At 45.3% G+C, this 21,452-nt stretch overlaps 1 protein-coding gene across 2 annotated transcripts in view; it reads right to left on the bottom strand.

The window, feature by feature from the left end:
- NFATC3 (nuclear factor of activated T cells 3) overlaps positions 1-21,452 on the bottom strand; it is a 143,457-nt gene that overhangs the window by 96,596 nt on the left and 25,409 nt on the right. For both annotated transcript variants that reach the window (XM_034788356.1, XM_034788357.1), the window contains exon 2: positions 13,556-14,687. In XM_034788356.1, coding sequence (XP_034644247.1) covers positions 13,556-14,687 — 1,132 coding nt within the window. The remainder of the gene's footprint in view (positions 1-13,555; positions 14,688-21,452) is intronic.

Genomic DNA, 21,452 nt, shown 5'->3' with positions numbered 1-21,452 from the left:
GTGCTGTACAGCGCCAGTGTAGCCAAGGCCACACACATACACACCCCTACCTCTCTCTTCCAAAGCACTCATTGGCAAAAACAAAAGTCAGTGCCTATGTCTGGAGACGTCAGATATGAAGATCTTTGGGCTATCAGATTCTTTGCAGATAAAATGTCACCTCTCCATCCACCCAGAAGATGGACGAGGAAGTCCTGAGATGGCCTCCAATAAGGCCATGGGCCCCAGGACTGCCCGTCACTCCAACAACTGGGGGGTCAGGAACATGCCAACAGAAGGTGGAACGAAGAATGGTCTGAACCTTGCTACAGGTCTCTGCATTCTTCTCTAGCCTCCTCCTGGAAAAAGGGACTAGAGAAAGCTGAGGACTGAGGATAGTAATGGGGATCCACCTCTTTACAAAAACCCTGTAAGGTTTCTCGGAGGAAGAATTGGGAAGCTTTTCAGGGAAGAACCAGCAACAGGATCTGGTCTCTCTTTCCTAACAGGAGATGAAGTCAACAACTCCCGAACTGAGGACACATACCTCCTTTTAGGCGCCACGCGTTTCACACACTTGGATCCAAAGCATGCAACAGAGCCGAGAGATGAACCTGGGCTACCACAGTGATAGAGCACTCCAGAACCAAGGAGACAGCTGGAACGGACCCAGAGATCGGGTCAGGAAGTGACAGCGGATCTGAAGGTCTGAATGTCATCAGATCCAATGATACACGTGGGCTCACCTCTCGTTATTGAAGCTGGAGATGCAACGGGTCTCTGCTTCTGGCTCGTAGTGGTCCTATCAGAATTGGATTGATTCAATAGCTGTGATGTGCAGGAACCGACATTGCTAACATTAAAAAGCAACAGAGGGTCCTGTGGCACCTTTAAGACTAACAAATATTGGGAGCATAAGCTTTCGTGGGTAAGAACCTCATTTCTTCAGATGCAAGTAATGGAAATTTCCAGAGGCAGGTATAAATCAGTATGGAGATAACGAGGTTCATTCAATCAGGGAGGGTGAGGTGCTCTGCTAGCAGTTGAGGTGTGAACACCAAGGGAGGAGAAACTGCTTCTGTAGTTGGATAGCCATTCACAGTCTTTGTTTAATCCTGATCTGATGGTGTCAAATTTGCAAATGAACTGGAGCTCAGCAGTTTCTCTTTGGAGTCTGGTCCTGAAGTTTTTTTGCTGTAAGATGGCTACCTTTACATCTGCTATTGTGTGGCCAGGGAGGTTGAAGTGCTCTCCTACAGGTTTTTGTATATTGCCATTCCTGATATCTGACTTGTGTCCATTTATCCTCTTGCGTAGTGACTGTCCAGTTTGGCCAATGTACATAGCAGAGGGGCATTGCTGGCATATGATGGCATATATAACATTGGTGGACGTGCAGGTGAATGAGCCGGTGATGTTGTAGCTGATCTGGTTAGGTTCTGTGATGGTGTTGCTGGTGTAGATATGTGTGCAGAGTTGGCATCGAGGTTTGTTGCATGGGTTGGTTCCTGAGTTAAAGTTGTTATGGTGCGGTGCGTGCTTGCTGGTGAAAATATGCTTAAGGTTAGCGGGTTGTCTGTGGGTGAGGACTGGCCTGCCTCCTAAGGTCTGTGAAAGTGAGGGATCATTGTCCAGGATGGGTTGTAGATCACTGATGATGCGTTGGAGAGGTTTAAGCTGAGGACTGTAGGTGATGGCCAGTGGAGTTCTGTCGGTTTCTTTTTTGGGCCTGTCTTGTAGCAGGAGGCTTCTGGGTACACCTCTGGCTCTGCTGATTTGATTCTCTATTTCCTGGTGTGGGTATCGTAGTTTTGAGAATGCTTGGTGAAGATCTTGTAGGTGTTGGTCTCTGTCTGAGGGGTTGGAGCAGATACGATTGTACCTCAGTGCTTGGCTGTAGACGATGGATCGTGTGGTGTGACCGGGGTGGAAGCTGGAGGCATGAAGGTAGGCGTAGCGGTCGGTGGGTTTTCGGTATAGGCTGGTGTTAATGTGGCCATCGCTTATTTGTACGGTGATGTCTAGGAAGTGGACCTCCCGTGTAGATTGGTCCAGGCTGAGGTTGATGGTGGGGTGGAAGCTGTTGAAATCATGGTGGAATTCTTCCAGGGTCTCCTTCCCATGGGTGCAGATGATGAAGATATCAATGTAGCGTAGGTAGAGAAGGGGCGTGAGTGGACGAGAGCTGAGGAAGCGTTGTTCCAGGTCAGCCATAAAAATGTTGGCATATTGTGGGGCCATGCGGGTGCCCACAGCGGTGCCACTGGTCTGGAGGTATATATTGTCACCAAATTTGAAGTAATTGGGCTTGAGAATAAAGTAACAGAGCTCAGCAATAAGTTGTGCTGTGTCATCAGGGATACGGTTCCTGACAGCTTGTATTCCATCTGTGTGTGGGATGTTTATGTAGAGAGCCTCTACATCCATGGTGGCTAGGATGGTGTTTTCTGGGAGGTCACCAATGCATTGTAGTTTTCTCAGGAAATCTGTGGTGTCACGGAGATAGCTGGGAGTGCTGGTGGCGTAGGGTATGAATAAGGAGTCCACATATCCAGACAGTCCTTCAGTGAGAGTGCCAATGCCTGAGATGACGGGGCGTCCAGGATTTCCAGGTTTGTGGATCTTAGGTAGTAGACAGAATAACCCCGGTCGGGGCTCTAAGGGTATGTTGATTTGTTCCTGTGTTAGTGTAGGGAGTGTCCTGAGTACATGGTGCAGTTTTAGTGTATTCCTCAGTGGGATCTGAGGAAAGTGGCCTGTAGAATTTGGTATTGGAGAGTTGTCTGGCAGCCTCCTTCTGGTAGTCAGGCCTGTTCATGATGACAACAGCACCTCCTTTATCAGCCTCTTTGATGATAATGTCAGGGTGGTTTCTGAGGCTGTGGATGGCATTGCGTTCTGCACGACTTAGGTTATGAGGCAAGCGATGTTGTTTTTCCACAATTTCTGCCTGTGCACGTCGGCGGAAGCATTCTATGTATAGGTCCAGACTGTCATTTGGACCCTCACGAGGAGTCCATGTGGAGTTCTTCTTCCTGTGTTGTTGGTGGGAGGGTATCTGTGTATCAGTGCGTTGTTCAGTGTTATCTTGAAAGTATTCTTTGAGTCAGAGGCGGCGAAAGTAGGCTTCCAGATCACCACAGAACTGTATCATGTTAGTGGGGGTGCTGGGGCAAAAAGAGAGTCCCCGAGATAGGACAGACTCTTCTGCTGGGTTGAGTGTGTAGCTGGATAAATTGACGATATTGCTGGGTGAGTTGGGGTACCCCGGTTGTGGCCCCATGTGGCAGGTAGGATTTTAGACAGCTGCCAACATTGCTAACATTGACAGTCTTGTTCCCATGCTTCTCTTTCCTTGGTGCCACAGCATCCAAGACCGAAAGTGCTGATGGCACTAGTTCAGAGGCACTACTTACATTCATCTTCCAGGAAGTAGAAAAGGGAGTCAGAATAGACCCTGGTTCTGCAGTCACAGGAGTTATATCAGAGCTGAATCGCTGCGAGGCAAGAGAGATGACACCAGCAAGAGCAGCCGAGCTAATCCTCGACCTTTCTTCCAGAACCAGGGCAGTGACATCTGACCATGCAATCCTCGGTTTGGACATGGATAGGTTGGGGGCTTGACTGAGCGAAATGCAGGAACCAAATCCACCCTTATAGTGGCTCTGACTTCTGGGAACCCTTCAGTTGGCCAGAACAGACTGAGGTCACCAGATTGAGACTGACTCTTTAGACCCTGTAACCGAAGTCTGAACGGATCCAGTGTGTCTAACCCCAAAAGCTTCCTTAAGCATAAAGAGTTGCAGATGAATCTCCCCGTTCTTGCAGGCCCTGGGGGCGAAGGTCTGACTGATCCAACACCCAGAAGGTGCCTGGCCTTCTCTTCATGCACAGCATGTGGTTATCTGAAATTGAGAAGACAACAAAGCAGGAAGCACACCTTTTAAACCCTGGACTTTTTTGCTTTTTTGATTCTACCATACCCCAAACCTGGGGAGACACCCTAACTTCTTGCTAACACTAACTAGCTGTTTTAGAACAAACAAGTCCCCTTGAAGAGACTGGAGGGATTCACATCCATCCAGGCATGCAGTTGGAAGGAAATGAGGTGGGGAGGGGGTGCTCCACTCCCTACATTGCCTCCCTCTCAGTACATCTGGAGAGCTGAGAGGAGAGGAGAGAGCACAAAAGCACTAGCTTATGCTCCTAGAAGAGGGTTTTACCACAAGGTGGTGCAGTATCCCATAAATGTTGGATTCTCCCATCGCTTCGACAGATGTATGTTCCGCTAGTGTTGACCTGAGTTCTGGGTTTATTTGTTTTTATGGCTTCTCACATGGAAAGCGAGTCCAATCCTGGTTTGCAAATGTGGTTGCCGGGAGAGCTGGAGGTGTTGGCCTTATGATGTACTCTCTTTTTTCTGCAAAGACCTCACATGCCACTCCTCAAAAGTGGACACAGTCTCACGGCACAATCCTCTCCATCTGGGTCTGTTCAATGCAACAAATTCCCAGGTTCTAATGTCTATCTTGCATACTTTGAGGTAGGCTTTCAAAGTGTCTATAGTTAAGGCGAGGTTGACACTTAGAGCGGGTTCCCATGCTCAGCTGGCTGAACAGCATGGCTTTCAGTATGTGGGAAACCTCCATGTGGACAATGTGTCCAATCCACTGAAGTTGAGCCCTGATGAGCATGCTCTCACTGCCAGAGATCTGGCACTTCAAGGACTTCAGGATTGGGTATCCTGTCTTGCCAATTGATGTTGCAGATAGATCTCCAGCAGCGAAGATGAAAGCTCTTTAGCTGTTTGATGTGACATGTGCAGAGTGTCCATGTCTTGCAGTGATAGAGAAGGGAGATCACTACAGCAGAATGATACATCTTTATCTTGGTTCAGAGGCAGACTCCACGTTTCCTCCAGAGCCTGTGGGTGAGCCTACAAAGCTGGCCTTTACCAGGCACTAAATGATCTCATCATCCAACAAGGTATTACTGGAAAGTATGCTACCCAGGCAGCAGAATTTTCTGACCAAGTAGAGGGGTGGGATCATGAGGCGATGTTGGTACTGACTGGTACATGATCCCTATCTATTTTAGACATTGTAAAACTGAAGAATTTTGAGGCTTAGGCAGAAAGGTCCACAATAAACTGAATGGCCTTGAATGTGTATGTGTGTGTGTGTGTGTGCGCGCGCAAGGAGGGCAGTGTCATCAAAAAACAGGAGCTCTCTTAATAGCTGTTCAATTACCTTGGTGTGGGCCTTGAGTTGCTGTAGACTAAATAGACACCCTCCCCCCATCCAATCTAAACTGGATGTGTACACCTGTCAAAGTCCTGAAATGTGAACAAGACCATGGCTGAAAAAACAATGGCAAAGATGACTAGAGAGATATTACGCATCATTGCTAGATGATGTTAGTATGAGTAAGGCTACTGATGAGTCACCACATTCCATCACCCTGGCCATCATGAAATGAGCAGATGACAATCATATCTGGGCAGCCAAATTTATGAAGGAGTTTCCATCGGCTCTTGTGATTCACTGCATCACAGGCCTTGATCGGGTCAATAAGTACCAGGCAGGGATCCTTATTCTGTTCATGAGACTGCTCTTGATCTTTGCAGCCTGACAAATACATGTCCATGGTGCCACAACCAGAATGAAAGCCATACTGTGACTCTAGATACACCCAATCTAGTAAGTGAGATACAAGCATGCCGAGGACAACACACACAAGGATCTTCCTTGCTATAGATAGCAAAGAGATTCAGCAATGGTTGTCACAATAAATATGCATCACTTCCTTTTCTATGGATGGACTATGAAAGCATCCTTATACCCCAGGGTATTTGCTCCCATACAGTTTTGAAAAGGCTGGTGAGCTTCCTGATCAGGTGGACACCTTCACATTTGTATACTAGGTGCAATGCCATCGGGGCCTGGAGACTTGCTCATGATCAGCTGTTTGATGGCCTTAGTAACATTGTCTAAAGAGGGGTCCATGGACAGCTCTTCCATGACAAGATGTTGCAGGAGTAAGTCAATGGCTTCCTCAGACATAGTGGATTGACAGTTCAGGGGACTACCAAAGTGCTCTGTCCTGTGAGAAAGAATATCACCTTCTGGTCACCATCTGCTGCGAGTACAAAGGCTATATCATTGGATTTTGGGCCACATGCATCATGGAGACCTTCGTAGAAGGCCTCATGCCATGCTTGTCAGTCGCTTCCTGCAGTTCTGCAGCCTTCTGCTCCCACCACTGGTTCTTCATTGGCTGTAAATCGGGTATGGTTGCCCTCAATGTATCTGACCTTCTTAGTTAATGATTTCTTGTCCAAGATACAGAACTTGCTATGGTGTGCATAGTCTCCAGTAGCCAGTCTATCTCAGGGTGACTCATTGGGCCAGTCTTAGTGTTCCTGCCTTACAAAGCCAAGAACATTTGATGCCATATTACGTAAGACATCTCTGAGCTTCTGCCAGGTTGCCTCAATGTCCATGGAGCTTTCTGGGACCTCAGCCAACAGTCTCCAGGGCCTACTACAACTTTACTTGTTTGCTGGGGTCTTTCATGGAAGCCACACTGATCTTTGGTGGTTTAGCATCTTCTGGCTCACTTTGGTGAGAAGTGTAGCTACATGACACTTCTCACAAGCCAATGGTCTGACCAGCATTCAGTGCCTCTTAAAGAGCAAGTGATGTGCACATTTTTAATGTCTTTAAGACCATACAATTACATAGTCCAGCATATGGCACTGTTTTGGCCTAGGATGCAGCCATGTTAATCTTATATATGTTGGCCTGTTGGAAGACTGTTTGTAATAGTGAGACTGAACTCGGCACACACTTAGAAGAGAAGTAGTTGGCCATTAATTTGACCGTCCAATACCATGATGGCCTATCACCCTGCCCCATGTGTCAGAGTCAGCTCCCATATGAGAATTAAAACCTCCAAGGACAATATAATTTACCCTCATGTGCCCACCTCCTTACGACCCAGCTGAGATCTTCATAAAATGCCTGCCCAACCTCCTTTTCTTACGAGTTATTGTCAGTGCGTAGGCACGGATAATGGTGGCGTACTGGTCTCTAGACAAGTTTACATGGAGCACCATAAATTGGTCATTGACTCCTGTGGGGAGCAAGTCAAGCTTCTGGCAATGTCAAGCAGGATGGCTACCCTTACCCACAACTGCCTTGGCTCATCCTTGGCCTTGCCAATCCAGTAGTAGGTGTATCCTGATCCCACCTCCTCAAGGTGGGATTCATCAGTGGGGAATCTAGTTTCACGGAGGGCAGCAATGTCTGTTACCAATCTTCAGTGTTTTGGCAACAAGAGCTGTTCTACATTCCTGTATTTGGTCATTCCATTACTCAAATGGAAGTCTGAATGTTTGTTTTATTGTGACCGCTGTGTTGGATGACCAACCAGGAGCGGTAGCCTGACAGGTATGGAAGGGGCAGGTTGTGTTCAGGATTCTTTTCAATCCCCTTTCCCTGGATTGGGGAAAGCAATGCTGTGCATAAAAAGGCCTGCTCTGTCACCTCAGGAGAATAGGAGCTCCACATCTGCCTTGATCTGTGGGAAAACCACCACCACCACTCTCAGGCCACCTGTCTGCAGAGTGAGTAAGGAGTGCCAGCAGCATCCTCAGCCTGTCCTCATCACCACTTCCCCATCGCGAGCTGGCTAAAAGCAGACCGTGGGCTGTAGTTTGCCCACCCCTGCACTAGAGCCATTCAGAAAAAACTGCATAAATGACAAATCTGGTAAATTAATGGAGTTAAATGAGTTGTCTGAACAACCTGCACTATGAATGGATTTAAGAGCCATGTTTGCTCAGAACCATTTCCACTTTCTTGCCCAAGTAGCTGTTGTCACGCTGGTGCAATAGATGTTATAAGTATGGCAGCTGACACTGGTGCAGGATTTGGTTTTGGAGTTGTCCTTTTCCTAGATGAGCGGTCAACCTGAGCAAAAAGCCTCATCTGCCCACGGTTGTAGCGACTGGCCAAAGATTACGGATATAATGCAGCTTATCCTCATATGCTATCTCAAATCATATGCTTCATCACCATGCCCTCCACTGTCAACGTGTTCTGCACTGTCTGCTGATGAACTTCATGGTGACGCTGGCAGGAAGATTTAGGGGCTACTCATACTTACCCAAGGTGTGTGGAGGGCAGAAGCATCATTAGGTCTGGCCACTGCCCAATAGAACTTCAATACTGATCTACCAATTATTTTATCTTTGGAGAGAACATAGCATCAGGGCAAAAAAATCTGTAGAGAGCCGTCATTGGCTTTTTACTATTTCTAAAAGTAGAGAAAAAATTGAAATATATCTTTTTCCAAAAGGACCATTATGTGACAGACAAGGCAAAAAGAGTCATGTAATGGCTTGTATGAGCTACATTTAATACTACATTACCCATCAACTCCAGACAGGTGTATCTCGGTCATAAAAAAGGGTCAATTTTTTAAGCAGCTTTTACTACTATTTTGGGAAGGGGGTGACTGACCCAGCAAATCCCAATGTGAGCTAGTATAAACACATTTAAACTGATTTAAGTTAAAACTGCTTTTTATCATCCTACTATACGACAAATAAATACTTAAAGCTCATCTAGTGCAAGAATACTTTTTACTGGCCTATGTCCACACTTAAACTGTTACAGAACTGCAGCTGCACTGCTGCAGTGTAGACACTGCCTACGCACCAACAGGAGGTGTTCCCAAGAGGTGGTAGCTAAGTTCTGTTGACCTACTACTGTCTACACTGGGGGTTAGGACAGCATACCTAAAGTCTCTCAGGGGAGTGGATTTTTCACAAGCCTGAGAGACGTAGCTAAGCTGATGTATGTTCTCACTGTAGACCAGCTCTTAGAATATCCTTAAAATATAAGGGTTTTTAAGAGATTGTAGAATGAGGGGACTCCAATAGTATTTAGGAAAAAACTTCAATAAACGCAACTAATTTATGTGCTTAACTACAGCAGTTGCAGGCCTCATGTAAGACACTAGTTGTCTAGTAGAATTCACAGACCAGTAAGGACACTCAATGGGGCAAGGACTCCTGTGAACCTCTGCTTCATTAATTACACATGCCTAATTTGCTATGATTTATTAGCTACATCTAACTTCAGTTTTATTTCACATGCACTCTTTAGACATACTCATCCTCACAAATCCTATTTCAGACACATCTAGGCATTTAAAAGCGAAACTCCAGTCAACTTTATTCTTCATACATATATGTATAGTCAATTGAAAAATGAGATCATAGAAGGAAGTCTTCATTTGGTATAGTTTGCATATCTATTTATGCACAGTGCCAGAACCTTAAAACAAAGAACTGTATATGTATGCAAATGTTTTCTAACTCAGCCAAATAAAACAGATTTTCACCAGACCACAGGAAGATACATCTGCAGTCAGTACACTTCCTCTTTCAGATTTCAAGTTTGTGTGTCAAACCACTGAGGCACTAGAGCAGGGATGGGTGAACTTTTTGGCCCAAGGGCCACATCGGGAAATAAAAATTGTATGGCAGGCCATGAATGCTCACAAAATTGGGGTTGGGGAGTGGACTCTGGGGTGGTGCTGGGGATGAGGAGTTTAGGGTGTAGGAGGGTGCTCTGGGCAGGGACCGAAGGGTTTGGAGAGCAGGAGGGGGATCAGGGCTGGGGCAGGGGCATGGGGAGAGGCTCAGGGGTGCAGACTCTGAGCGGCACTTACCTCAAGCAGCTCCCAGAAACAATGGCATGTTCCCTTCTCTGGCTCCTATACGGAGGTGCAGTCAGGCGGCTCTGCACACTGCCCCACCCGCAGGTGCCGCCCCTGCAGCTCCCATTGGAGCGCGTAGGAGCCAGAATGAGGCCATGCTGCCGCTTCCAGGAGCCGCGTGGTGCGGCCCCGGACCCTGCGCCCCGGCTAGAGCAGGGACAAGCCATGTGGTGCAGCTTGCGGGCTGGCTTAAAGCGGACCGTGGGCCGTAGTTTGCCTACTCCTGCACTAGAGCCATTCAGAAAAAACTGCATAAATGATAAATCTATTGTGTGCCTCTCTCCCCAACGTGCTTCATATTTAAAAAAAAAGCTGAACTATTTCTGGTGGATACTGGGCTAGATGGACCACTGGACTGACCCAGTATAGCCATTCTTATGTAGTTCTCAAGGTTTATTTGCTAAGTAAATAATTCTATGTAATGGATTTACTTTTCTTTTTTTAGATCTTAGGTTTTTTGTATTGAATTAACTATGTTAGAATAACCTTAAGGTTGCAAGGTAAACTTCTCAGAGGAATTAAAATATTTTTCTTCCAAAATTACTTCACTCCACACCATTGTGTGTGTGCGCGCACACACGCGGGTCACACATTTTGTAGCTTTTGGAGGCAGATCTCATTGTACATGACAGGGGCCCCTTGCATTACTTATTTCCCCCAGCCACCCTCACAAGTTTCCTATGTGCTACCTTCTTCTCATACCCCTCCAGTTCAGGGACTTCCTACAACTTCCTCCTACTCCCCCTAAACCACTGTCCTCTATTCTCCCCCTCACTGAGGAGACTCTGAGCACTCCCTTTTCACACACAGCCTCTTTTCCCCTTGTGGCAAGGGCTATGAGTGTCCCCCATTCCATCCATGGCACAGTTTGTGTTCCCCCATTTCAACCCCATGGCTCCTCTTGCTCCTCCTCAAGTCCACACCCAACCAGGTCCCTACTTCCCAAACCACCACCACTTTACACATGTAACCCCTTCCCCCCCCCCACCCAATTCCCTTGTGAGTTGTGCCTAATGATGCCTCTTAGGACACTTCCTAATTTTTTTTAATTGATGGGATGCAGCTTTCCACCGTTCCAAAGTTATCACATTACAGACAGAAACAGATACTACAGAGTTCACTGTTAGACCTTGCTTCACTTAGCCAACTACAGTACAGTCTTAAATCACGTGATCAAATACTTTTGTTCTCCACATGACCTCTTCCTCTTTTCAATTGGTCTTTTTAGAAAAAAAGTCTATTGAGGATGTAGTCTCTTGAGATTAAAATAAACTATTCCACAGCCTTCTCTTTCACAGGCAGGTTGGTCTGCTTAAAACTCCCTGCCCTGAGTCCCCTGTCTGCACCTCGCACCACTCCTGCATGCCAACTCCCTGCCCTGAGCTCCCCAACACTCTGCATCCCTCCCTGCACTCCTGCCAAGCCCCCTCCTGCATGCCGCATCACTCCTGCACCCCAACTCCCTTCCCTAAGCCCCCTCATACACCCTGCACCCCTTCTCTGCCCCAACCCCTTACCCTGAGCCGCTTCCTGCACACCGCATCCCCTCCCACACCCCACTCTCCCTCCCGCACCCAACCCCCTGCCCTAGCCCTGCATGCAATTTCCCCACCCAGATGTGACCCAAGGGCCAAAAAGTTTGCCCACCCGTTCTATATGCTGTCTGAGAAGTGAAAACTCTCACTGGGAACAGAAAAAGAAAAATCCCATTCAATGCAAATCCGGAGATACTTTGAGGAGCACTTTACACTTCTTGCTTCCTTTATTTATTTTGCCTCATTTAACTCAGAATGAAATTCAATTAAACCCATATAAATTCTCAAGTTTGTGTGTCCAGCTGAAAAGTATCCAGCTTTAGAAAGACTATCTTGAACATACAAATTCTGAAAGTAAGTGCTCTGCAGAGGTGGTCTGAAATCTTTCTATGCAGCCGGGGAAACAGAATAAACTGGCTAGCTTTGCTGTTAGAAGGGCTTAGCCCTCTGTCACTAACGGACAAGTCTATTCTGCTTCAAAGCACCAAACAACTGGAGACCCATTGTGGGCCAATGAACCTCAATATGAAATAATAAGTTTAACCAGCCACAGACTCATTTCACTTATAACCATGGCCGTATGTTTACTGACAAAAACCTTTGGTAATGAAGAGCTAAGGTTAACCAGTTATATCATGTCCTTTCAGAATGTTGAGTGCAGTAAAACAAACATCTGAAAACCAGGAAATACATAGTTAAGGTACACACCCACACAACCTTAACTCTGCCCTCCTAGAGGTGGCATTAGCCACTGGGCATTATCTGTATGCACTGCTCTTCAGTCGTTTTCAGGTGAACATATATTGAATGGTGGAGAGATTAACTGGAGCAGCTTGGAAGAGCTGTGATTGTGAGATGAGGTGATCTTTAGGGCTGTACACCCATGGATGTTTGTGTGAGCCCCTCTCCCTGACCATTTTACATGTGATCAAGGGAAAGAGGTACATATGTACCTTTAGAGCACTGACCCTCTTGGAGGGGCATCAGACTAGCCCACTGAGTAGGACCAGGAACGCTGCCTAACCCTATATTCACCTGTGCCCACTCCACTTCAAAATATTGAACAGCTGCAGATAAAGTGGTGAGCAGCTCTGTGAAAGATGCCTCAAGTGACTTGCATAAACGTCTACATGTTCAGCCAGGAGCCCACTTATCCAAGCATTTCTTCTCAGCCATAAGATCATAAGACCATGCTCCACAAAGCCACGAACGGATACCATCCCTCCACCCTGAACAATATGTAGCCTTCTATTGAGTAGGGAGTGGGGGGGGGAGGGATTATTTCTTAGTGTTCTATTTTTACATAGAAAAACAAAAACAGCAGAAAAACAGGGCAGAAGGGGAAAAGAGACTGTAGATGGCAACTGTGCTGATGCACTGAGGAGATACCAATCCACTTCTGTAGCTAAACAGACTGCAAACAACAGCAACCACCAGTTAGTTCAGTTTGCACAGATTTCAAAGTGGCATTACGGAAAATAACCAGATACACTCACGCTCTAGGATTCCAGCAAAACAAATTAATATAAAAAAAAAGTGGAAACCCAATTTAAAAAAAAAAACAGCTCTATACAAATAAACTGTATGCCTTTATAGGTCTATTAGAGATACAATGTGAGTGAGGTATATCTTTGATTGGACCAACTTCTGGTCTGAAGAAGAGCTCTGTGTGATTCAAAAGCTTGTCTCTCTCACCAACAGAAGTTGGTCCAAAGATATTATCTCACCCATCTTGTGTCTCCAATATCCTGGAACCTACAACTACACACACTTTATATGCCTATCACTCTTGCTTAGCCATATTTACTATTTTATTGCTCTTCTAGGTTACTACTAATTTATTGCACCCAAATGCACTAAGCATTGGGAATAGAAATAGAACATTTCTTCCTTGAACAACTTATAATTTAAGGCCCAAATCTCACAAGAAGTTGCATGTGGTGAACTGCTTTGTCCTTGTGAAACTCCATTTGATTCAATGGGGTTCTGTGCAAGGGCAACAGTCTGCTCACATTCAACAAATTGAAGTACACGAGCCTAAATAATTACTGCATTATAATGTAGCTAGAATATTTTAACAATGAAGCAGATCTGGTGGTTCCAATGCACTTTTTTCTAATTATAATATTCAGATTGCTAATAGAATTAATTGTCTTTGAAAAGGCTCATAATGCATCAAGATATAAATACATTAAACATATGTAACACACTCAGAAAAGTTTGAAAAACTCCTATGTTTTTATACCACTTACCGAAATATAGGAGTATGGCCAGGCTTTGGTTTGTTCCAAGTAAAAGGTGAAGGAACAGAAAGAAATTGGTCACCAGGCAAATCCTTTTTCAATGGATGTTGAGATCCAGAGCAATCATCTATTGCAGTTTCAAGGGATGGTGATAGATTACCCTGTTCTTCAGAACAGAAATCTATTTTTCCTGATAGGGTAGCAGTTTGATCCTCAGAGGTCTTTCTTGTTTTAAGAGGGATGTCAGTCTCTGTACAACACTGAAATGGTGAAAGGCCAGGACTAAGACCTTGTACACTATGGAGAGAAGTGTTTAACCATGTGTCTTCTGTTATGCTTCCCCTGGGAGAGTGGCCAGGTGATGGAGTTGGAGAATGGTGAGGAGAGAGAGAGCCGGCATAACAAATCTCTGCACTGGAGTGTCGTCGCTTCCCACAGGGGGATGTAGGTCTCGATGAGGGCCTTGATGTTGGTCTAGGGTTTAGCCAATTTTCATCTGTAATACTAGTTCTAGGAGAATGACAAGGAGATTGTCTAGGAGACAGGGCATGCCCAAATCCATAAGGCTGCTGCCAAGGTTCATCCCCTGGACTCCTTGGAGAACCACCAGGAGATGCCAAAGGAGATCCGAGGGTAAAGCGAGCAGCAGCTTCATTCAGCTCTGAGTCTACATCATCATAAACATGAGAGATAGACTCGCACGAGGAAGCATCTGAGAACCAGCTCCGGGAGGAAATGCTGCTGGCAGGGCTTGGGCTAAGGGATGATTCCCTGTATGATGGCTCAAGAGGAAGATACAGGTGGTCCCTTGAAGGCCTTTCCATATATTCATTTTCTGGGCCATTTGTGTGCAATTCATCCTCACTAGCTTCAATCCCTTGATGACAGTTAGGAGAGATAGATGTAATTTGAATACTAGGGCACTCAAAGGGTTTGTGTCCACCTAGTGGACTGTATTTGGATTCTGGTACCTCACAAGTTCCTTCATAGTTTTTATGACCCTGCAGTCTGGTTGGTGGAGACAGAGGAGAGGAGTGTGACTGCAGTCCATGGTGAGGGATACAAATTGGCTGATTTACAGAAGATGATGGTTGGTCTACATTAAAGATGTATATGGATGCACAATCATCTGGTTCAAGGTCTGAAAAAGGAATCAAAGAGAAAAGTCAAAGTGTAGTATGTAGTATATCAAGTTTCACTTATTTGTCTGATAGTTGTTAGTTATTCTAGGCAATTCCCAGGGTACTGAATACTCTCCAGCTTTCCCACTAAACACCGCGAACAAATTTTACAGCCTTTATCTATTTCAGATTTTTTAGATACTGGCTATAAAGTGGCAATATTTTAATTAAAAAAGACATTGCAAAGCAGTGATTTTAATGATATATGTTGTTGAATTTGTACACTTGTAAACAGGTTATATATTTACATCCTGAAATACAGATAAAAATCTTTGTATTTTAAATTAATCTTTATTTTCAAAATGTATTTTCCATAAAACAATACAAGTTTTAAAAACAGTCAGTTCATTACTTGATACATTTAACTTCCTGCATTTTTTCCAATAAATTTGCTCTCTATTGGTGTACAAAGAGATTTCACTTTATTGTAATCCAGCTTTCCATTAATAAATGTATTTTAAAGTATTAGAATAGCACGCTTAGCAACATTTACCATGTTTAAAATTAGAATACTACAGTAATAGAAAATGTTCATGAGTCATACCTGTGTGTACAGATTACAAACAGCCAGAAAACATTCAATTATAGGTTGCGTGCTCTCTCTCTCTATACACATCTATATATCTATCGCGCAATACCTGTAATTGAGATTTCCTGAGCACTTCTATTCCAGAAATCCTTCCTCAACCTTTAACGTTTTCAGACTGAAGTTTTCCAACTCTAGTCCCTCCAAGGGTCAATAAAAGCTGTTCATTAAAACGGGGCAGAAATAAAAGCTGTGGCATGTAAGCCCTGTGAAGATAGTCAGCAGTTGCTTCCTTCAGTTCTATGCCAACTTCCCATCCCCCTCCTCCGCACTGGGTAAGCTCAGTCAGCAAGAAGCATTAGAGTGGCCTACAAGGCTTTCCCTCCTGCTTGTTACCACTGGAACTTTCCATCTGTTGCTTTTCCTCTGCTAAGGAAAGCCTCCAATTACCAGCTGCTGGCTCCTGCTCAGAGAGGTGCAGATGAACACAATTACTGAAGGTTGAGGAGTAATTCCCCTCCCCCACATGCACACCAAAAAAACCACACACAAAAAAACACATCTTGATTCACGCTGATGCCACCCTCTCCCAATATACAGTATATGTAAATAGAGGAAAATGAATCTAGCATCCTCCTCCAGGCTGTAATCCCCTCTGAGCTTCCCTCACTGCAAATTCCGTTTTTTGTTTTTTTAATTTATTAATGGAGATATCCTATCTCCTAGAACTAGAAGGGACCTTGAAAGGTCCCCTGCCTTCACTAGCAGGACCAAGTACTGATTTTTGCCCCAGATCCCTAAGTGGCCCCCTCAAGGATTGAACTCACAACCCTGGGTCTAGCAGGCCAATGCTCAAACCACTGAGCTATCCCTCCCCCCCACCACTTCTTCCTGCTATTGGCCAGATCCTACAGGGCTAGACTGCAGAGAGAAGTATCAACTCCTGTTCTTTATCTGCTGTTTCAGGTGGCACAGAACACACCTGTATGCAACCTCCCCACCCTACTTCTTCCTAAAACTTTCCAACCTCTATAACAGTACCACTTCTGGAAGCAGGAATATAACAGATGAGAGGTGGGACAAGACCAAGACGAAGGCAAGCACCAATATAAACAAGCGAGCAAAAGCATATGGTGATAGGGCGGGGTGGAAGGAAGAAGGCAGAAATAAGTCTGCACCAAGAGAAAATGGTTATTTCCCCTGTAACAGCTATGATAATTAAGACAATCACTCAACAGTTATAACTACATTAATTTCCTAATGGTGACTACTGCATCCTTTGGAAACTAAGCCACTACCAGTGTTATTTTGACTACTCCAATAAGAAAGCATATAAAAGCAGTGAATTTACCAGTAGCAACTCCAACCTCAATAACGCACAACTAAGGCTACGATTCAAATCATGAGTATTTTTAATAAGAGTCATGGACAGGTCATGGGCAAAAAATCAAAAGGAAAAAAAAAAAAAAAAATCAGCCTCATGACCGGTCCACAACTTTTACTCATGATTGAATCTTGGGGGGTGGGGATGGGAGGTGCTGCCAGGGGGTGAGCAAGCCAGCCCTGGGGGGGTAGAGGGGGTGTCACTTCCAGGATGGGGGAGCCCCGGGGGGCCACTGCTGGGATGGGGGAACCCAGGGGCCAGCTGCATTGGCAGCTGCTAGGGCAGTCCCCTGGGTCAGCTGCCCAGGGCCGCCAGAGCAGCGGCCAGTGGGGCTGGCTGCAGAGCTGCTCTAGCAGCGGCCGGTGTGGCTGGCCCCAGGGCTGCATGAGCAGCTGGTTCTGGGGCAAACTTTTTGGCCCGAGGGCCACATCTGGGTATGGAAATTGTATGGCGGGGCATGAATGCTCACAAAATTGAGGGTTGGGATGCGAGGGCAGGGGGCAGAGTGAGGGCTCTGGCTAGGGTTGCGGGCTCTGGGGTGGGGCTGGGGAGGAGGGTTCTGAGGACAGGAGGGGGTCAGGGGTGCAGGCTCCAGGCAGCGCTTAACTCAAGGAACTCCCAGAAGCAGCAGCATGTCCCCCGTCCGGCTCCTATGCGGAGGCACGGTCAGGCGGCTCTGCGCCCTGCCCTGTCTGCAGGCACTGCTCCTGCAGCTCCCATTGGCCATGGTTTCCGGCCAATAGGAGCTGCGGGGAAGGTGCAGCGTGCAGAGCCCCTTGGCTGTCCCTGCGCATAGGAGCCAGAGGGGGGACATGCCACTGCTTCTGGGAACGATGCAGAGCCATGGCACGCACGGAGTGGAGCAAGCCCCCAACCCTGCTCCCCGGCTGGAGCGCCGGAGCAGGGCAAGCTTATTCCACTCCCCGGCAGGAGCTCAAGGGCCGGATTAAAATATTTGAAGGGCTGGATGTGGCCCCCAGGCTGTAGTTTGCCCACCCCTGCTCTAAAAACGGAGCTGCGAGCCTGAAACTGGGAAAGAGGGATTTTTGGGTCATATGCACGTCCCACATCAATCTGAACATTCAGTGAAATTACACAAGCAACTGTATCCCCAATAGTTCTTTCAAGTAATTTTACTTCTTACTCTTGGCACCTTAATATTATGCTAGCTGCGCCACAGACTGACTTATCAACAGACTTATCAACTCTTCAAAGGAAGGACTATCTTCACACAAAATGCAACGAAGCAGAAACAAAACAAGTAAGACAAAACATGAGTGTTTTCAGCAAAACCATGCATAGTGAGACAGGACTGGGACACACTAGAAGGGGTCAGCCTTTGTGGGAGAAGAGAGGCAGAAGGATCTGACCACTAGAGTTCGCTCCCCGTCCAGAACCTAGAATGCAACAAAATCCAGTCTCTCAATTCAATTATTAACAATTATTATTATTAATGGAGATATCCTATCTCCTAGAGCTGGAAGGGACCTTTAAGGTCATTGAGTCCAGCCCCCTGCCTTCACTAGCAGGACCAAGTACTGATTTTGCCCTAGATCCCTAAGTGGCCCCCTCAAGGATTGAACTCACAACCCTGGGTTTAGCAGGCCAATGCGCAAACCACTGAGCTATTCCTCCCCCCATCCCTCTGAAGTCAGCAAATATCTATGAAACTCACTGGCTAAGTGTCTCATCTCCTCCTCCAATGTTGGCCCACAAAGAGAACCTACTGTATTATTGCTAGGTTGATAAGTCTGGCAACTAGGGGGAAGATAGGATATCAAAATGTAAACTGAAGTGGCTGAGGATGAGCATGTAGGATTGTGCCACAAGGCAAAGAGCCAGATGTCAACAGCAGAAAGAAAAATGCAGTGGTGAGATGCGCAGTAGATCATAACATGGAACAGGAAAGGAAAGAACTTTATACCAATCTGTTTTTTTTGTTTGTTTGTTTTTTTAAGACTTATTTTCTACTTTGTCACTCAGCAAATTGTAGACCAACATTCACTGAATTACAAGAGCTATGTCCCAGATCTGGCTGCAAAGATGGTGTAAAAAACTAGAGCCACTAAGCTAACTGCCCTGATTGTTAGTGGTGCTCTATTTTTCCCATTGGGAAGTATTACATTCATGATGAAGTAGGGGAAGACTTAGCATTGTTTCTCCTCTGCAGAAGGGCCTCTCTCTCCTACAAAGTCTGCCAATGTATTAGGGATGGAGTTTGTAGAGGTTGGCTCAGTAGCAGGACACATGGCATCTGTATTATGTTTCACAGTGTATTAGCGATGATTCTGCTGGTGTATTCAAGTCTATGTTGTACTGCAGAGTTTGCCCTACTGTGACGCATCTAGTCACTTCCAGATCTAAAGATTACAAGAAACAGAGATGAGGGGGCAAGAGACCACATGAGCACAGAAGAGTCACTTTTTGACATCCAGAGGGGAAGAGCTTTTTATTGCAAACAGAAATTGGTCTTTGCAAATCAAAAGATTTGAAATCAATAAAAGGACTCAAGCCTTTGGGCAAACAAATTACAGAATCAGGATATTCCAATACATTAAAAAAATTCAGGGCCTATACTGCTAAACAGCAGTTTACAGATAAACAGCACCAAAACTGTCAACCATATTACATCAAGGGTAGCTGAACTGCTGTTCAAATCCACATGCGATCCATCACCTTATTCAACATTAAGTGCCAATACCATAGTTGATGTCCATCATATAATCCTAGTCACTGTGTATGGCCTAAATTCCAAAGAAGGTCCAACCATCAATCACCTATAGAGCTGGAGAGAAGCCACAATATGCAGGAATCAAAGATCCGTTTAAAAAATAGTTTGATGTACAGGAAAGGTGCCAGATTAACACTATAAAGTGCCTGAAAAGAATAACTACTTCGCAGTAATTCTGCAGTTATTCTTATTTTTTAAACTAATATTTAAAAAAAAAAAAAAAAAATTCAACTTCTGAATTTAGGTAGTATAAATCAAGCCAAAACTTCTCTAGCTCTCAAAGCCTGGCCCTTTGGAGGCACAGGCAAGCAACCCTTAGTCTGTGGCCAACAGCCAATGACATAGTGCCCTCTAGAACATTTATTTTCAGTTCCTCGTTGAGCAGGAATGAAGAGCTCCCCGAAGTATAGTTTAAGCCCACACAACATTTGTCAGGGACAGATCAACAAAAGAAAGAAAGAAAATATCATGCCCCTTCCCCACTTCTGACAGTAGGTGGATGTGTAAACAGACATCCATTCACATAATATTTTAACGAATCAGAATTACATATTCTCTTCTTTAAAGATACCATATTGAATGGACTCCCACTCTTGATGGCTAAAGTCAAGAGTCTTCAAGTTCACAGATGATCCAACCATGGGGGGGGAGGGGGGACTATGAGAGGGAACAGGATAAAATTCAGGTTACAGAGAAGTTGTCCCAACCCAAGACAGAGTTTATAGGGATGAAGACCTAGAATCAACATACAGCTCTGCAGCTGACTGCAATCAGGACATTTAGGTACAGACAGTTGGTCTCAGAATTACGCTGCCCTGTCTCTAAGGCCTGGTCTACACTAACCCCCCAATTCGAACTAAGGTACGCAACTTCAGCTACGTGAATAACGTAGCTGAAGTTCGAAGTACTTTGGTTCGAACTTACCTCGGTCCAGACGTGGCAGGCAGGCTCCCCCGTAGACTTTGCGGTACTCCTCTCGCCGAGCTGGAGTACTGCAGTCGACGGCGAGCACTTCCGGGTTCGACTTATCTCGTCCAGACAAGACGCGATAAGTCGAACCCAGAAGTTCGATTTGCTTGCCGCCGAACTACCGGGTAGTGTAGACCTACCCTTAGGATCAAAAAAAAATATCTAAGTATGAAGCCCACTATTTCCACCCTCCATCCTCCTCCAAAAATATCCATGCAACAGGGAATACAGAGAGGAGGGAAAGTTCTTCATTTCATTAAGTCCAAGTACCAAAAGCTGACGGTGGGTAAGGAATCTTCATTCCTTCTCCCATGCCCAGGATCCCATTGAAGGGACTGGGGGAACATAAATGGCAGAGGTTCATCGCACCCAGGGAGAAGGCAGCATCAGCATATATGTGGGGGGAGGATGTACAAGTACATGCTCCTTATTGTTGAAGCTCTCAAGACCACGTGCTTCTCTGCTGGTATGGCCTCCATCTATCAGCAAGAGAAGAAAATCACTTAAAGTAGGCATGGGGGGAGGGAAGGGAGAAGTGCAGTAGACACTTAAGGGTATCTGTTATATACTTGGATGGTCAGAAGTCAATGCTGTAAAGAATTTGTTTTAAACTCCCTCCTCCCCACATGATGTTGAATATTTAAGAAAAATTCAGCATACAATATGAATATCAGCAGCTAAACAAAAGGTCCAATTATTATAACCTCAGCATTTCAATGGTTCTTTTTTGTCTAGAAAAGAGAATTTGTTATGGTTTAATATTAAAAAACTTGGAAACTTAAATTGATGAAGAAGGTAGATTGATATGTTGAAAGAAACTCTTGCAACATTTACTATTTACCATCAGAAGATGTAAAATATACACACTCTGGTCACTCAGATTCCCCCCCCCCCCTTTCTATTACAGTCAAACATTCAAAAAATGGAAATCAACCATCAACCAAGATCAATTTTTTAAATCTATTCTTCATAAAAATCGTTGTTCTCACAGCATGGTCATGAAAGGAACAGATAATTTTAAAAATTTCCTTTTAAAGAAAAGGGCAAGTTGGTTTATTTAGAAATGTACATTAGCATCCATTCCCAAGGTACGCAGAAAACCTTACATCAATTAA

This window comes from Trachemys scripta, chromosome 13, assembly GCF_013100865.1.
Source record: "Trachemys scripta elegans isolate TJP31775 chromosome 13, CAS_Tse_1.0, whole genome shotgun sequence".
In the NCBI taxonomy this organism is placed as follows: domain Eukaryota; kingdom Metazoa; phylum Chordata; order Testudines; family Emydidae; genus Trachemys; species Trachemys scripta.
Note: the sequence above shows the minus strand (reverse complement) of the source record. Positions and strands in the feature narration are given on the sequence as shown.